Here is a 14,004-nt window from a genome sequence, read left to right as displayed (position 1 = left end):
TATGCCTCCCCTTTCTTGAGAGATTGAAAGCTAGATTAAAGACACTCTAAGGCCTCGATTGCCTCATTTTTAAAAGAATGAATACGAGTTCAAAGGGTTCAGTATTCTGCATTTTTTTGTGGCACTAGAAGTTTTTACTATCTAATCAAGAACAAAAAAGATTCCAAGTCAGCAGTTCACGTATTTATTTCTGGACTGAAAGTTTGCCTTTCCCAAACTTAATATGTTTAGTCATTTAGCCCCACGAAATCAGGAGGTTAAAAACTGCAAACTGCAGGATCTATTATTTTTATTTTGTATGTAAGTGCTACCCTTCAGTCCTACTCCTGCTCTTTGCTCTCTGCAGCATAAGGGTTGGGAACTAGTGGGGAGAAAAAATACAGTTTCAGAGATTGCCAGGAACTGGAGTTTTAAGACATGCAGCAAATACTTAAGTGTAGAACAATATCATAAAGACTGGCAATATTGAGAAAGAATATATAGTTCATCATATGGTACTATGCTTTTTTTTCCCAGAGGTTTAGGTATTGGGAAACGAGCTGGTTTATTGTTTAAAAAATAATAATATGATAAAAATCCCAGAAATAGGAGTCACTCACTGAAGTTGTGTTATGTAGCGTTTGCTGTTTTGTAATAGAAGCAGAGGAATTAAAACGATAGGATCTGCAAACCATAAGAGAAATCTAAAAAGAAAGAAGAAATGAGACAGCTTTGCCGTTTGTCTAGAAGACAAGGTTCTGACTTGTGCTGTTACAGCGGGGAAAGTGCATGTCTCCATAGTTCTGGGTAAGAAGCACTTAAATTGGGAAAGCACAAGCAGAGAAATGAGGAGAAACAGCTTGAGTGAAGGAAGTGGAGTATGTAAGATAGCATAAGAAGGAAAATTAGGTGATTAAACAATCTAGTACTCTATACAAACAGTTGCTACAGAGGTATAAGGCAACTGAAAGTGCTTATCAGGTAAGAGCAATCAAGACCTCTCAAGGTACTAAAGCTAGAATTTTTTTTGGTGGGGGAGAAGCAACAGGACACTAAAATGTTATTCAAGCTGCATTGCCTAACTTGGGTAGCATTGTTTGTAAAATCTGGCTTTTGTGGGTTTTTAAAGATATTTTTTATTTATTTTTATTTTTTAAGCAGAATACAGCTCACAATATCATCCAGTAACCTGTCCTGATCTACAACATCTGTAGAATGTTATAAAATCTTGCTCTGAATGATCCGGGAAGTCTGTTACTTTCTGATCATTACATCCAGTTCACTTGTTGCTCATTTCATAACTTTTTTTTTTAGTAACCACTGGTGAAAACCAGTGACATCGACAGCAAAAGTCATGGTGCTTCTTTTTGGTTAGTACACTATATGAGTTATTACCAAAAATGGTGATGATGTATAGACGAAAGAGAGATTTGGTGCCCTGCTAGCTTCCTATCTTTTGCTCTAATCTAACTCTTCTTTATTTTGTGTCCTTTTTTTTTTTGTCATTTTGTGATTTTATGATTTTAAATGCAAGTAAATTTTTTGCCTTTTTACAAAGTTTTTGGCTTTTTTTTACATTTATCTATCTAAAATGGAGTAGTTTTTGGATGGATTGAATGGCTATTTTCAACTTTTCCATGAATTTATGACCTGCAGGTGGCAAGTAAAGTTAAAGCTGCTTTGTATCACTTTTCTCAGATGTTTTGAAATTTGTGTGTTGAGGGCCAGGTTTCCTTTCATTGGTCTTCAAAACTGACATCCTTCAAAGACTAATTTGATAAAAAAATGTAAATGTATTGGGGCATGTTACTTAAGTAATCATTGTAATGTTAACAGATTTTAACTATTATATTACACATAGTGATAGGCAACCTAAATCTAAAAGGGAGTTCTTAAATTGAAAATATAGGAAATGCCTAAAAACCTAAAGAAAAGCTGCCTTTGAACTGCATTCATCAGCAAGAAGAAACATAGACTATCTTAAAGATGAAATGAAAGCTTAACTTCAAAGCAGATTGTTGCAGTAAAAATTATTATTATTTATGATATGTATCAGTAACTCTTTGCTTTCTGTTAAGTAGTGACTGGGTAGCATGAAAGATAAAAATCATTTGTGTCAGAAATTAAAGCTAGGATCCTCACCCTAATTTATATTTTGGTAACCAAAAATGCATATCTTGATTCAGGGAAAATGTGGATTGATTTTTAAAAAATAAAAAAAAACCAAAAAAACCCCAAAAAACACACCCAACCAAGTTTATGAAGTTTTCAGAAATAGTAATATGAAATGATGCAGAGAACTGAAAAAGGGAAGTTTTAAAGATACAGATCTGTCTGCTTTTACTTTCTGATTGTTGTCTGGATTCTGCTGGTTTTAGTGACTAGGGTGGTAACAGAGTGCAGAATAAGATCCTATGTAGTTCAATGACATCAACATCCAATTTTCTGTTTATTTTCTAAATATACACAGGCATGCTGAAATAACTATTTTTTGTTGACTTTGAAATATACTAATGCTAGCATTCTTCAGCACAGAGAATGCTTAGTTGTTTTGTAAGTTAGGAGAGACGTCAGCCATCAAGTGAAAAATACCGGCTGTACCGGCTTTGGGGTCACGCTGGACAAGGGGACTTGCATGTTACTGCTGAAGTTCTTTGCTGAAGAAATAGCGTCAAGAAGAAAACTTTTGTACAAATGTTGAAATTCATAATGGACATTAGAAAAGCCACCATGGAAAAGAAAAAAAATTTGAAGTCTGCAGATTTCTTTAGTCATAGGAATTGAGAATTCTTAAAAGTGTGACGAGCTGCTGCAAAGGTTTCAGTTTGGAAAAAACATCTGCGTCAGGAAGACTCGTTTCTTTGTTTTGTACTGTAATCATTCTGGTTTAAAAGTTACTGAATTGTGAAAACACCAAGATCCATCAATTCATAATGCTAAGTTTTCTTCTGTAAACTGATTATAGAAGCCTATTTTAAGCTAACGGTCCAGCACAGATGAGGTGTTATCCCTTCAGATGAAGCAGCTGATAGCTACTTTGAGTGTATGGTTTTTGCTTTCAGCTGTATTTTTCAGACATATGGGCAGAATTCCTCAGCTGCTTTCTTGCTGCCTTCCTCCCCACCCCTCTTCCCGCCTCAGTTGAGTCCTGGAATAATCACATATGAAGACTTCGTTTAGACTTTTTTTTTTTTTTTTTTTTAAAAATGAAAGAGCACTCGTGATATCACTCAGTAACTCTTCATTTGTGGCAGCAGTAACTTGATTCCCTCTGCGGTGCCTTCCTCAGTCTAGGGGCAGCGACTCTCTCCAGCTCTGACGAACTCGAGACTGTTCTGTACTTGGATGATGAGTGATCTCCTACAGTTGCTTGAGACCTGAAGCCAATCCTGAAATCCAGTGTGCTCTTCAGTGTATTTCTGAAGCAGTGTTTGTAAAATGTTATAGGAATGCAGGACAATATTTGTAGATAAAAGTAGATGGAATATCTCTTTTAGACTAGTTTGTCTCGGTGTGGGGGAGGGGAGGGGACAGGACAAGATTTTGACCATGCAAACTCTTCTTCAGACCTCAGGGTTTTTTTGTCTGAAAGCTTGTCTACCATCTAGCGTTGAAAAAGATATCTCCGTGCAAATGTCCTGTCTCCGTCCTTAGATTGTCATGGTTACAGCAACATGCCATCGGAGGAGTACAGAGACTTCTTAAACTTCAGAGCTACTTGAAGCTGGAAATACTGACTAAAGCTCGCTATTTTTATTTTAATTAAAAATTTGAAAAGAATTTATTGTCATCCAGCTTCCTTAATCTGCACTCTCCTGTTTGTCCAGTCTTCTCTGCATCTCGGTTCCCTGTTAGCAGCACATGGGGTAAGCAGCAAATGGGGTTCCCTGCCTGATGGTCAGGGATCTGGCAGGGAGAGCACGGAGTGGAGGCAGAGGCAGCTTCAACCCTGGTGTTTCAGTGGGTGTTAACAGCTTTCAACATGGTCTAAATTGCAAGAGCTACTGCATAGAAATTGATTATGTGATCTGTAAGATATGTGACCCTCAGTAATCTTGCCTGTTGGCATCATAGCTGGTTGTTAAGGAATTTGAAATAATGAAATCTCCGAAAAAATAAATTAATTAATTACTGGTTCAGTAATTCTTTTAGTGTCTTTGATTAATCCAAACCTGTTCTTCCTTGGGCTTACTGTTTGCTTTCATGTCCTAGCTGGAGTTAGGATGAAGTTAGCAATCTAGTCTCAAGTCCCGTGTTTTAGGTTTTTATGCACCTGACATACATGAATAGACTCTCTGAAAGTTTTAAGCTAAGAAAGGCTATTTCTGTGTACCTTTCATAGGTACTGTTAAAGCAGTTGTGATGTGGAGGTGGCTTCTGAATTGCTGTTTTACTGTGGCATATTTCTAGATTTCTGCTGTGTCTGGTGGATATCTATTTCAGGCAACCGGCTCTTAGAATTCCTTTTTTGATAACTATAGCTTGAGAAATTTATTAATTATTTATTGCTCCCAGTTAGATTTTATTAAAAAAAAGTTCATAAAAATTAATTTTTCTAACTTCTCATTAGTGAACTGAAGCATTAATAATGTAAGCTAATAAATTGTACAAGAAATAACTATGCACTTTATCACAAAGTTCCAGTAGGCTTGTGTGCTCTGTTTCATTATTGCATGCCAGAATAAAGTTTTTGTTCAAGCCTGAGTAGGAAGTAATATTATCAGCTTTTAATTTGGTCATGGAATGTCGTCTACGTAGATGTGTGCAGGGAAAAGCTTGCTTAACTTGAGCTTGGAAAGTAACACTTATTTTGTTTGGCAGACAAGATCATAGATGAAGGACATCTAACCAAAGTGGAAGAAACAAAGCTTTTGAAAGGTTAGACTTCTGGATTATTTAACTGTTTTTGAAGCATGTCTTTTATGTCACTTCAGTGCATGTTCTGTCTTAAACTAGCAGTTTGAGTTTTGTTGAATACTCACTTAAGACAAAAAAATCAATGAAGGGGAGGTATATTGTTTACTGAACTCTGCTCCAAATACTAGTGTAGGATAAAAAGATTTAACGGAAACAATTTTTGAAGATTGAGTGCATGAAATGCTAGTCTCAGTTTTGACTGAGTTCTTACCTGAATGTGCATTTAGAAAAAATACAATAACTTTTATAAATTGATTTAAATTTTTAGTGCCTGCATAAATTTCAAACAGGTTTTTGTTTTTATTGTAGGACTAAATAGAAATAATGTTTGGTCTCATTTTAAGTTTTAAATAAAAGTGTATTTTCATTTGACTTTTTTCTAACTTATACCCTCATAACTTAAAAATAACGATTAACCTCTTAAACGTGCCTTTTCCAAGCAAAATATAAATGTGCATCTCTAACTCTCTTCTCTTCTGTATAAAACAAGTGAAATACAAGGATCTAATTAGAAAAGATTTATGTTGTTAAGGAACAGTCACCCTTATCTTGCAGTGCTAACATCAGGAATGCTAGAAAGTGTGTAGATCAGTATTTCCTATGTGTCTAATAATGTAAGATTGTTTGGACTTGTAGACTGACTCCACTTTTGTAGCTTTTTATTAATGTCTAGACATACTAACTCATTTCTTTACCCTCTGTCCTTCTGCAAAGTGTTATTGTATTGACTAAATGTTAGCTTGTTAAAAGTTCTGGTATTTTAGAGACACTTCAATTTATCTTCTCTTACCTTAATGCATGATATTGCACCTTTAATTTGTTTCTGTACGTGAGTAAGCTATAGACAACATGCCATATTTGGCAAAAGAATGCATACAATAACTGTAACGTAACACTTGCATGCCAGTTATCTTGCAAAGCGGTGAGCTATTTTTAGTGTTTGTTAATATATTCTAACTCATCAAGTAAGTATGATGTCAACACATTTTAATATACTTCATCATTTTGGCTATATTTATTCAGCTCAGTTTTATTATGGGAAATAGGGACAACTGCTCTGAAATAATATAGTACAGGAAAGAGTTTTGTGCTTATGACTCTGGTTCCAGAATAGGAAGCAGATTTCTAAACCATTTCTCTTTTTGAGTTCTGCTGTTTCAGATGTAGAAACTGATGCATCCTTCCTCTAGTGCCTAATCTTGTACCTTCTTTCTGGAGGAAGAAGCTGGTGTACCTGAGGGTGGATGGGAGGGGAGTATGGGAGGGAGGTGGGGGGGGAGAGAGTTAATTCAGCAGTTGGAACTTGCACTGTTCCTCCTGTTTTGCACAGAGCAAGAAAGCTGTGTTTCCATGTGTGACCAGATATGGTAAAGTTACTTGCATACAGATACTGCTCATCTTAGGGTGTCTGGATTGGCCAGTAATACGAACAACATGGGTGAGGCTTTTAGGATGTACTTTTCTTAATACTTTAGAAAGAATGTATTACCTGGTTTAGTAATTATTACAGTTTTAATGGCAATCTTGTGAGCTTGATTCTATATGATACATGTAGAATCTTTAGATATTAGTTAAAAACCTTATTCCTAAAAATAGGGAAGTACCCTTTTTGTTTCAGCAAAGAACCACCCCCAAAGCTCAAGTTTTTAACTACTCCAGTCATTATGAGCTTTGAAGTCTGCAGAAGTCAAATGAGATATGTTTGGAATAGCCGCCAGGTCGAACCCCTAATGCGCTTTAAGTGTTCGGGTGCTTTCCCCTTCTCCCTCTCCAGTGATTTCAGTTACATTAAGATAGGAAGAGTCTGGCTCTTAATCAGCTACTTTTGTTTGTACTTGCTGCCTTCTGTTTCACGTGCAAGTGGATGTTATTCTGGCACAGAGACATAGAAAACTTGTCGTGTTAGATAAAGAAAACTTTTTTACCCCCCTTTCTATTAACCTGTCCGTGTTTTGTCATCTGCTAATTCCCCAGTGTAAGTGCACCGGTTGTCTTCAGTTTCCACTTAACTTCTTTCATTTTGGGGGTATTTAGTTCTGTTTGTTCTCGTCGTTTGAAAAAACAATGCACGCAAGCTTTCTCATTACTCCTTTGTTTTTTACATATTTTCATTTACTAAACCTATTGGTATAACACACTTGATTTATTTATTGTTGTGCATCTTTCTTCCCGTGTCCTGGTACTTTTTTGTTGCATCTACAGTATCTATATGTGAAGAAATTACTTGTGTTCACTGTGCTTTTCTGCATGTGTGGTAGAAGTAAAGTAGGAATGTTGTAATGATGCCTTTTTATATATCTCTCTCTACCTGGAACTTGAGACTAAGAGGAAACCTTTATTAATCTGTGGGTGGGCAGCGATGCTGTCAAACCAAGGCTCTGCATAGTCAGCCAAGAAAGACTTCATTATGTATAACCTCACGTGCATATTGGTGGCATGGTTCCTTGCTGACAAACTTACTAGATTTGTCCACACCAGAGGTGGTGTGCCTTTGTTTAATGGACCCATCAGAACTAAACTGGAATGGTTATTTGGGGAGGGGGGAAGATTACAGCCTCATAAAGTGTTTAGGCTCTGAGTCAGGGATACTTCTGTGTGGGAAAAGGATGCACTAGTCCCCTCACCTTTCGAAAATGTCTGGTCTCTATTAAAAATCTAGAACTGGTTAAAAAAAAAAAGTCAAAACAAAAACAACTTTGTGGCTTCACTAAGCTGCATGTAATAATGTGGTGAGTTGTGTATGAACAGCTATTTCATGAAGGTTTTTTTGGTGGAAAGGACATAGACTGCCTTCTCTTTAATACAATTTGAACTGAAAATTCTTTCTAGAAATTAGTGTATTAATGTCTATTGCTGTGATTCTTTACTGGTTCATACTACACTTTTTTTTAACAGTACAGTATATACAAGACTTGTTGCTATCATTTTATTTGTTCAAAATACTGAAGCACAGTTTTATTCTTAACAGCAGTTTCTTTCTGACTTGTTACAATATCTGCATTGTTCTAGTTTTCTTTTCTTATTTGTTCGCTGATTGAATCAGCTTTTGCACAGAGTTCCAACTGGCAGGAATACAGCTTTAACAAAAGTTCAAGCTGTGCATGAGACAGTTGCATCCCCTATTAGATGCTAGACTAGATTAATGACTTCAGTGATGCTGAATCCATTTTAGCCCAGACTTGCAAAGAAATAAGCAACCACCAGGTTTTTAAATGTTTCTTCAACTACGTTGTTTTCTGTCGACATTTAGCAATAGAAAGAGACTGAACATTTACTGATTGTAGTCAATTTTCCTTGTCTCTTACAGAGAATCAAGCAAGAGTCAAAGAATCTGATTTATCAGACACTCTTAGTCCAAGCAAGGAAAAAAGCAGCGACGACACTACAGGTAAGCATTTAACTGAGGTTTCTGTAACATCTAATTAGTTTGCTCATGATTAAGTGATTTAATTCATTTTCTAAAAGAGCGGAGAACATGTGTATTATGCAGACACAGATACAAACTTAGTGCAGTATTGTATATTTTGCAACATCATAATTAACTGTTGTAAAATGAGAAGAATGTAAAAGCTTCTCTTTGCTTAAAGAATGCATAGATGAAAACCGTCTGCAGTCTACCTGCTCTCTGAAAGATGTGGGTTGTTTTTCTAGATGCTCAAATGGATGATCAAGATCTAAATGAACCTATTGCTAAAGTAGCTCTTCTAAAAGGTAAACAAATTTATTTTTGTAACTTTAGATGCATAATCTGTATATATATATCTTTTTGTCTACCTGTTTTTTATCAAATGTGCATTGAAGTAGAGTGCTGAAATTCAAATGTTTTAATCGTGGTAGTACAGAAGAGTTGCATTTAAATACCAGTAATGATTCCTTTGGGTGGTGTGATATAAAAGCATACTTCCGAGTGTTAGAATAGAAATAATTTGTGCTTAAAGCTAGTTTCTGTACTCACTAACACTGTTCTAGGAATTTACGTGTTATAACTTCAAGTAGAGTTGAGAAATAGTTTCAGCATACAATTAAGCTAGGGCTAATAGCTGTGAGGAGGAGGGATTGTTCTATCACTGACATATTTTAAGCATTGCCAAATTTTACTTGTATAGTTTCCATCACTGTCAGAAATGCTGCTGTTAGTTTGCACCTAATGGGTTAAAAAGAACATCTAAAATCTTTTTTTGGTTAACACCTCAAGATTTGAATTTCCTGTTGTAACTGTATTTAGAATGATTGCTGAGCCTTACCTTTGAGCTTCAAGGCTATAAAATTAATTTTTTACTGCTCTTTGCGCTGAAGGGATGTACTTAAAACTTGATTAGCAAGCTAATACTTACATATTCATGAGCTGAAAAATTCTGTGGGATATTAATTAGTTGTTACATTTAGCATACTGAAAGTTAATTTTATGCTTTATGTACAATTAGACATTTGATAAGATCTGTAAAATTATGCTTATGTTCAGATCACAACTAAAAAGAATGTCACAGTTCTTCATGGTTCAGAAAGACAGGAAACCATAATGGAATTTAGGAGAGAGCTTTTTTTCTGTAATTTTTTACACTTCTCTAATTTTATGACAGAAGGACTTCCAAAAATTGCATGTATTATATGTTTCCAAACAGCAAAACTAAAATGGAGTTTGGTATTTTCTAATGGATATCAGTTCAGCAAAGCAGTTTAAAAAGTAGTGTTTGAGATACTAAGCATGTTCCATTTGGGTTTTGCTCTAATTCTGCAATTAGTAGCAAGTATATTCAGTGACTTCCTATGTTAGAAGCTAGAATCTGGTAATGTTGTTCGTAGTGATTATGATAGTCTTTTGTTTAGTAATAAATTTAGGAGCAAGTTTTATTTGTCAAAAAAAAAATCAATTGAAAAGTATGGTGTTCATTAAGCATCAGAATTTTAAGTCCAGAATGGAGTTTGGTTTTTTTTTTCCTGTGAGCAGTGTCGCATGCACAGAATTCGCAGTCGGAACAACCCTTTGTATGTAAACAGTAGAGAAACTGAATTCAGCCAGCTCACATCAAAATTATTTAAATTCTAATTCTTACAGTTTTAAGATACACTTTTGTCTTGGCTAATTTTTCAGCCACATAAATTGAATTTTGTAATGAGTCTCAGAATAGGCAAGAGCTTCAAAAATCTATATTGTCATATGAGGAAAAATGTCTCATGCTGCAGACTTGACTTCTATGCATATAACTTTTCTTGTACAATATATTAATAAATCAAAGTAGTTAGCTAAATATTTTAAACCCCTACACAGTTTTTAAAAAAACAAGCAATCATGGTAGGTCCACTGATTTAGTGATTTTTCTACCTTTCTGGATTCTCAAAAAAAAAAAAAAAAAAAAGGGTGAGTGTGAATGCTCCCATGTAGCCAAGTGAAGACTACTCATAATTGGCTGGATTTCTTAGTTATCTTCTGCAGACACATTAGAAGTAGTCCATGGACCCCTCAGGCTGAAAACTGATACCTGAGTTCTCCTTATATGCAAGTGAAGTCTTCCTAAGTTCTGCCTGAAAGGTTCGTGTAACAGCCCAAGACCAAGATGAGGCTGCTGTGAGCATGCTCCTTCCTGGATTAGAACAGTCTCGATTCACGGCAAGGGTCAGATGTAGTTATACTTTCTCTGTCCAGGGTATATTAAACTAGCAGGGAGGGTTAATTGAATTCTTAAAGGACTAAAACCGAGTTTTCTGTAGTAACATGGAAGCAGTCTTTTGGTAATGTGGATGTTCTCATTGCTTCATCTGTCTTTACCCAGTTGAAGATTTAAACTATAACCATTACTGAAATTTTAAGTGAATAAGTAGAAAAATACGTATTTGTGTACACTGCTTTGCTATTGAATTACATATTGTAATTAACTAAAATAATTGGAACAACTCTTTTTCTCTTGAGGCTATTTATGGGCATTCCTATTTTGCTCTCATGAAACCATTAAAAAATGTCTGTATGATAGAATCATTTGCCCTCATAATTTTTATGAAGAGCCTGTAAACCCGTGGTTTTGTATGAGGTTTTGTCAGAGAGCTACTTCATACGCCTGACTTTGCCCTAAAAAGGATCTTATTTGCCGCAGAAAGACTTTCAAGTGGATTTGTTATGCAGCCATATAATTAAGGAAGAGTGAGAACATTTCTGATCTGGCAGCTGTTTGGAATGCGGAAACGGCTGCTGGAAAAGGCAGCGTTCCTTTTTGTTTAACTATTGGAATTTACAAAACAAATTAATGGAACAAGAAAACGATGAGACTTTTAATTGCTGTAGTTTCCTCCAAGTGTATTTTCCATCAATAAATTTTGAGTGTATTCAGGATTTGTTCCAACTTTTTACAAGTCAGAATCTGGCAAAGAGAGGAAGGGGAAAAGCTTTCACAGATTAGTAGAACTGCGTTTCATCCTCCCCCCCGAAGTAAATGACTTTATTAGCCATTAATAACAGTTCCTGGATGCTTCTATTTAGGCAGGCTGCTTGTGACTACTTATTGCAAAGTTAAGAACAGGTAAATGTTAAACAGATGGAAAGAAGCAATAAATGTCATTGGAAGGTTAGTTATCTTGTTCTTATCAATTTCCTTATATTTTCAGAGTAACTACAAGACTGATCCATGGAATCTTAATAAAAAGTGTTTTCATTGAGGGTTTGCTGAACAGTGATAGTTTACATAAGAAATTTTGAAAATCAGCAATGGTCTGTTGATTCAGAAAATTTGGGAACCATTGCTTTATGCTGCAATAGCCAAATATTTTAAATACATGATACAGTTTACTTTACGTGGATCTTATGAAGCTGAAGAAAACTCGGGATTTTAATTTTTTATCTGACTTCACCTGAGTACTCTGAAAATAGTCATCTGAATAACCTGAGAAATTCTGCAAAATTCTGAAAGTAAACTACTGTGAGACTTGGAGAAATACCAGCCTGCTCATAAAGTTGCTTCCACAGGCCAGGCACATACAGATAAGGGATCAGTTAAGACCACAGCCAGTGTGTGGTTCTAGATCGTCTCTGTTATCAAAACAAAAGTGTAAAGGCAAACATAGAAACAGAGCTCTGTTAATATCTTCATGTTTGTAAATATTAATTTAATCTGAGCTTTATTTTTCTTTTGGTTTTATTGAAATTTTATTTTATAGATCCTAAAATTGCAAAATATTCCTTCATATCATATTCTTTAATTATTTGGAAATGGTCATTTTTCCCCAAAACTGACCCATGAGTTAGACTCCATTTCTTGGGCCAGATTGAAGGAGTAGAAATTTTCATGTGCTTTGGGAATGATTTGTACAGACCACGCTAATTTTTTAACAATTTTAAATCTACCAGTAGAGTTGATGGTAAGGAAAAACTCAGAGAGTGTGTGTGTGTGAGTGAATCAAAGTGGTGTTAATTAAGAACCTTTGTTGTAACATGGCGAACAATCTGACCACAGATTAAAGTCTTCCATGAGCTAGAATAAATGAATGAGAGTTTTCAAACTGTTGTATTCTCTTTTTTTTTTTTTTAGCACCTTGTTGTAATTAATGATAGAATTCTTTAGACTTTTCTGAGAACCATTAGCCCAATGCTGAATGGAAATTGCTCAAATACTTTTTTAATTGCAGCCTTTTACATTGGTTCTCAAACCAGGTTTTTGTGATGTGAATTTGCTTCTTGAGGGAACTAATTCTAAGCCTGATGATATTTAGTAGTTTTATTATTTATAAATAGAGCAATCCTACTCACCAAGGAATTTTTTTCAAAACTAGAGCTAGCACAAAAATGATGGTTGCTTTGAACTAAAAGACATTAAAGAAATTTTCAGTTTGGTAAGACTGAAAAGCTGTTATTTTCTTGTGCTTATATTTCTTGGCTTTTAATTTAGAAGCATGTCAGGGATATGAAAATTCCCTTATTGCATTTGAGTTTTTACCTTGATTGTGCCTTTGCTAAACTGATTATGCTGAGTTCCTCATCTCCTTTGAAGCAGTATTATCTTTTATGATGTGTGCTTTCATTGATTGGAAAATACTGTCCACCAGAAAGTTCATTTAGGGTGTCTATTGTTGGATTTGGGACACTGCTTCTTTATCAGGCATGATTTGAGCACAATTTGTCAACTTCCTCATCCATTTCTTCTGAACAGTCTCATTAAGGAAGATTGAAAGTCTAATTGCCCCAAGTCTTTATCCATGAGATGCTAAGAACAAAACAGTTCAGTAAAGAGAAACTTGGATTTGGAACTCTAATAAACCATAAAAGAAAGTATTTGGATGAAATATGTAGTCCTCTTTGCTCTTTCTGCTCTCATAATTTTGTTCTGAAAATGTCTAAATAAACAAATAAATAAATGTGCCCTCAGCTCTACTCGATCCCACCAATTCATTACTGTGAGAATAGGAAAAACATAGTCTCTTTTCTTGGAGGGGTACAGTATGAATACTTTAACATGATTTGATAAACAATTACTTTAATTAAGAGAACAGCAAAAAAATTTTTATAGTTACTTTATTGGTGACATATACAGTCAAATATGAATGGCAAAAGTGTAATGACAAACTAAACTATAGCTTGTATTTATTTTTTTCTTATTAGTGAAAGGTCCACACAATGAAAGCAGTTTATCTTTTGGGGTTTTTATTCTAAGCAATGTGCCATTTTCTTAAATCCATATGGTCGATAGTGGTAGATGTTTATTAACCAGTTAGCTGTGTAACACATCTACCTTTTTGTTCTCCCTCTGCCATGATGCGTAGCAGGACTTTTTTCACGGATTTCCCTCCTTTACATTTCTCACCTAACTGGCTTATATAAAGTTTTACCCCTCTACCTATATAGTTTATTAGTGCTGTTTGCACCTATTGAAAGATCTGTTTCCACACAGACACTACTTAAGGAAAATTTAGTGAATGAGAGTTTCCTGGATTCAGGTCCTGGCATTGCAGATACCTGCAGGCTAAAGTGTTGTCTTCCTCTTTGTTACTGCATCTAGTTTCTAGTGTGTGCCCATTAGAGGACACTGCTATTAGTTACAAATACTTATTTTTCCTCTTTTAAATTCCTCCAAAACTTCAGCTTTAAAAGTATTTGATCTGTCTGCGACTGCAAAGTCATCTCTT

General features: G+C 35.2%; 1 protein-coding gene across 50 annotated transcripts in view; it reads left to right on the top strand.

Moving 5' to 3' along the window:
* Window positions 1-14,004, top strand: part of SLMAP (sarcolemma associated protein) — a 90,513-nt gene that overhangs the window by 58,847 nt on the left and 17,662 nt on the right. For 39 of the 50 annotated variants that reach the window (XM_075158973.1, XM_075158972.1, XM_075158969.1 and 36 more), the window contains 3 exons: window positions 4,801-4,857; window positions 8,204-8,284; window positions 8,548-8,607. In XM_075158973.1, coding sequence (XP_075015074.1) covers window positions 4,801-4,857; window positions 8,204-8,284; window positions 8,548-8,607 — 198 coding nt within the window. The remainder of the gene's footprint in view (window positions 1-4,800; window positions 4,858-8,203; window positions 8,285-8,547; window positions 8,608-14,004) is intronic. The other 11 variants (XM_075158980.1, XM_075159014.1, XM_075159005.1 and 8 more) reach the window with 1 other exon arrangement.

The sequence above is a fragment of the Calonectris borealis genome, chromosome 10 (assembly GCF_964195595.1).
Source record: "Calonectris borealis chromosome 10, bCalBor7.hap1.2, whole genome shotgun sequence".
NCBI classification, from domain to species: Eukaryota; Metazoa; Chordata; class Aves; order Procellariiformes; family Procellariidae; genus Calonectris; species Calonectris borealis.
This window is presented reverse-complemented; position numbering and strand designations above follow the sequence as displayed.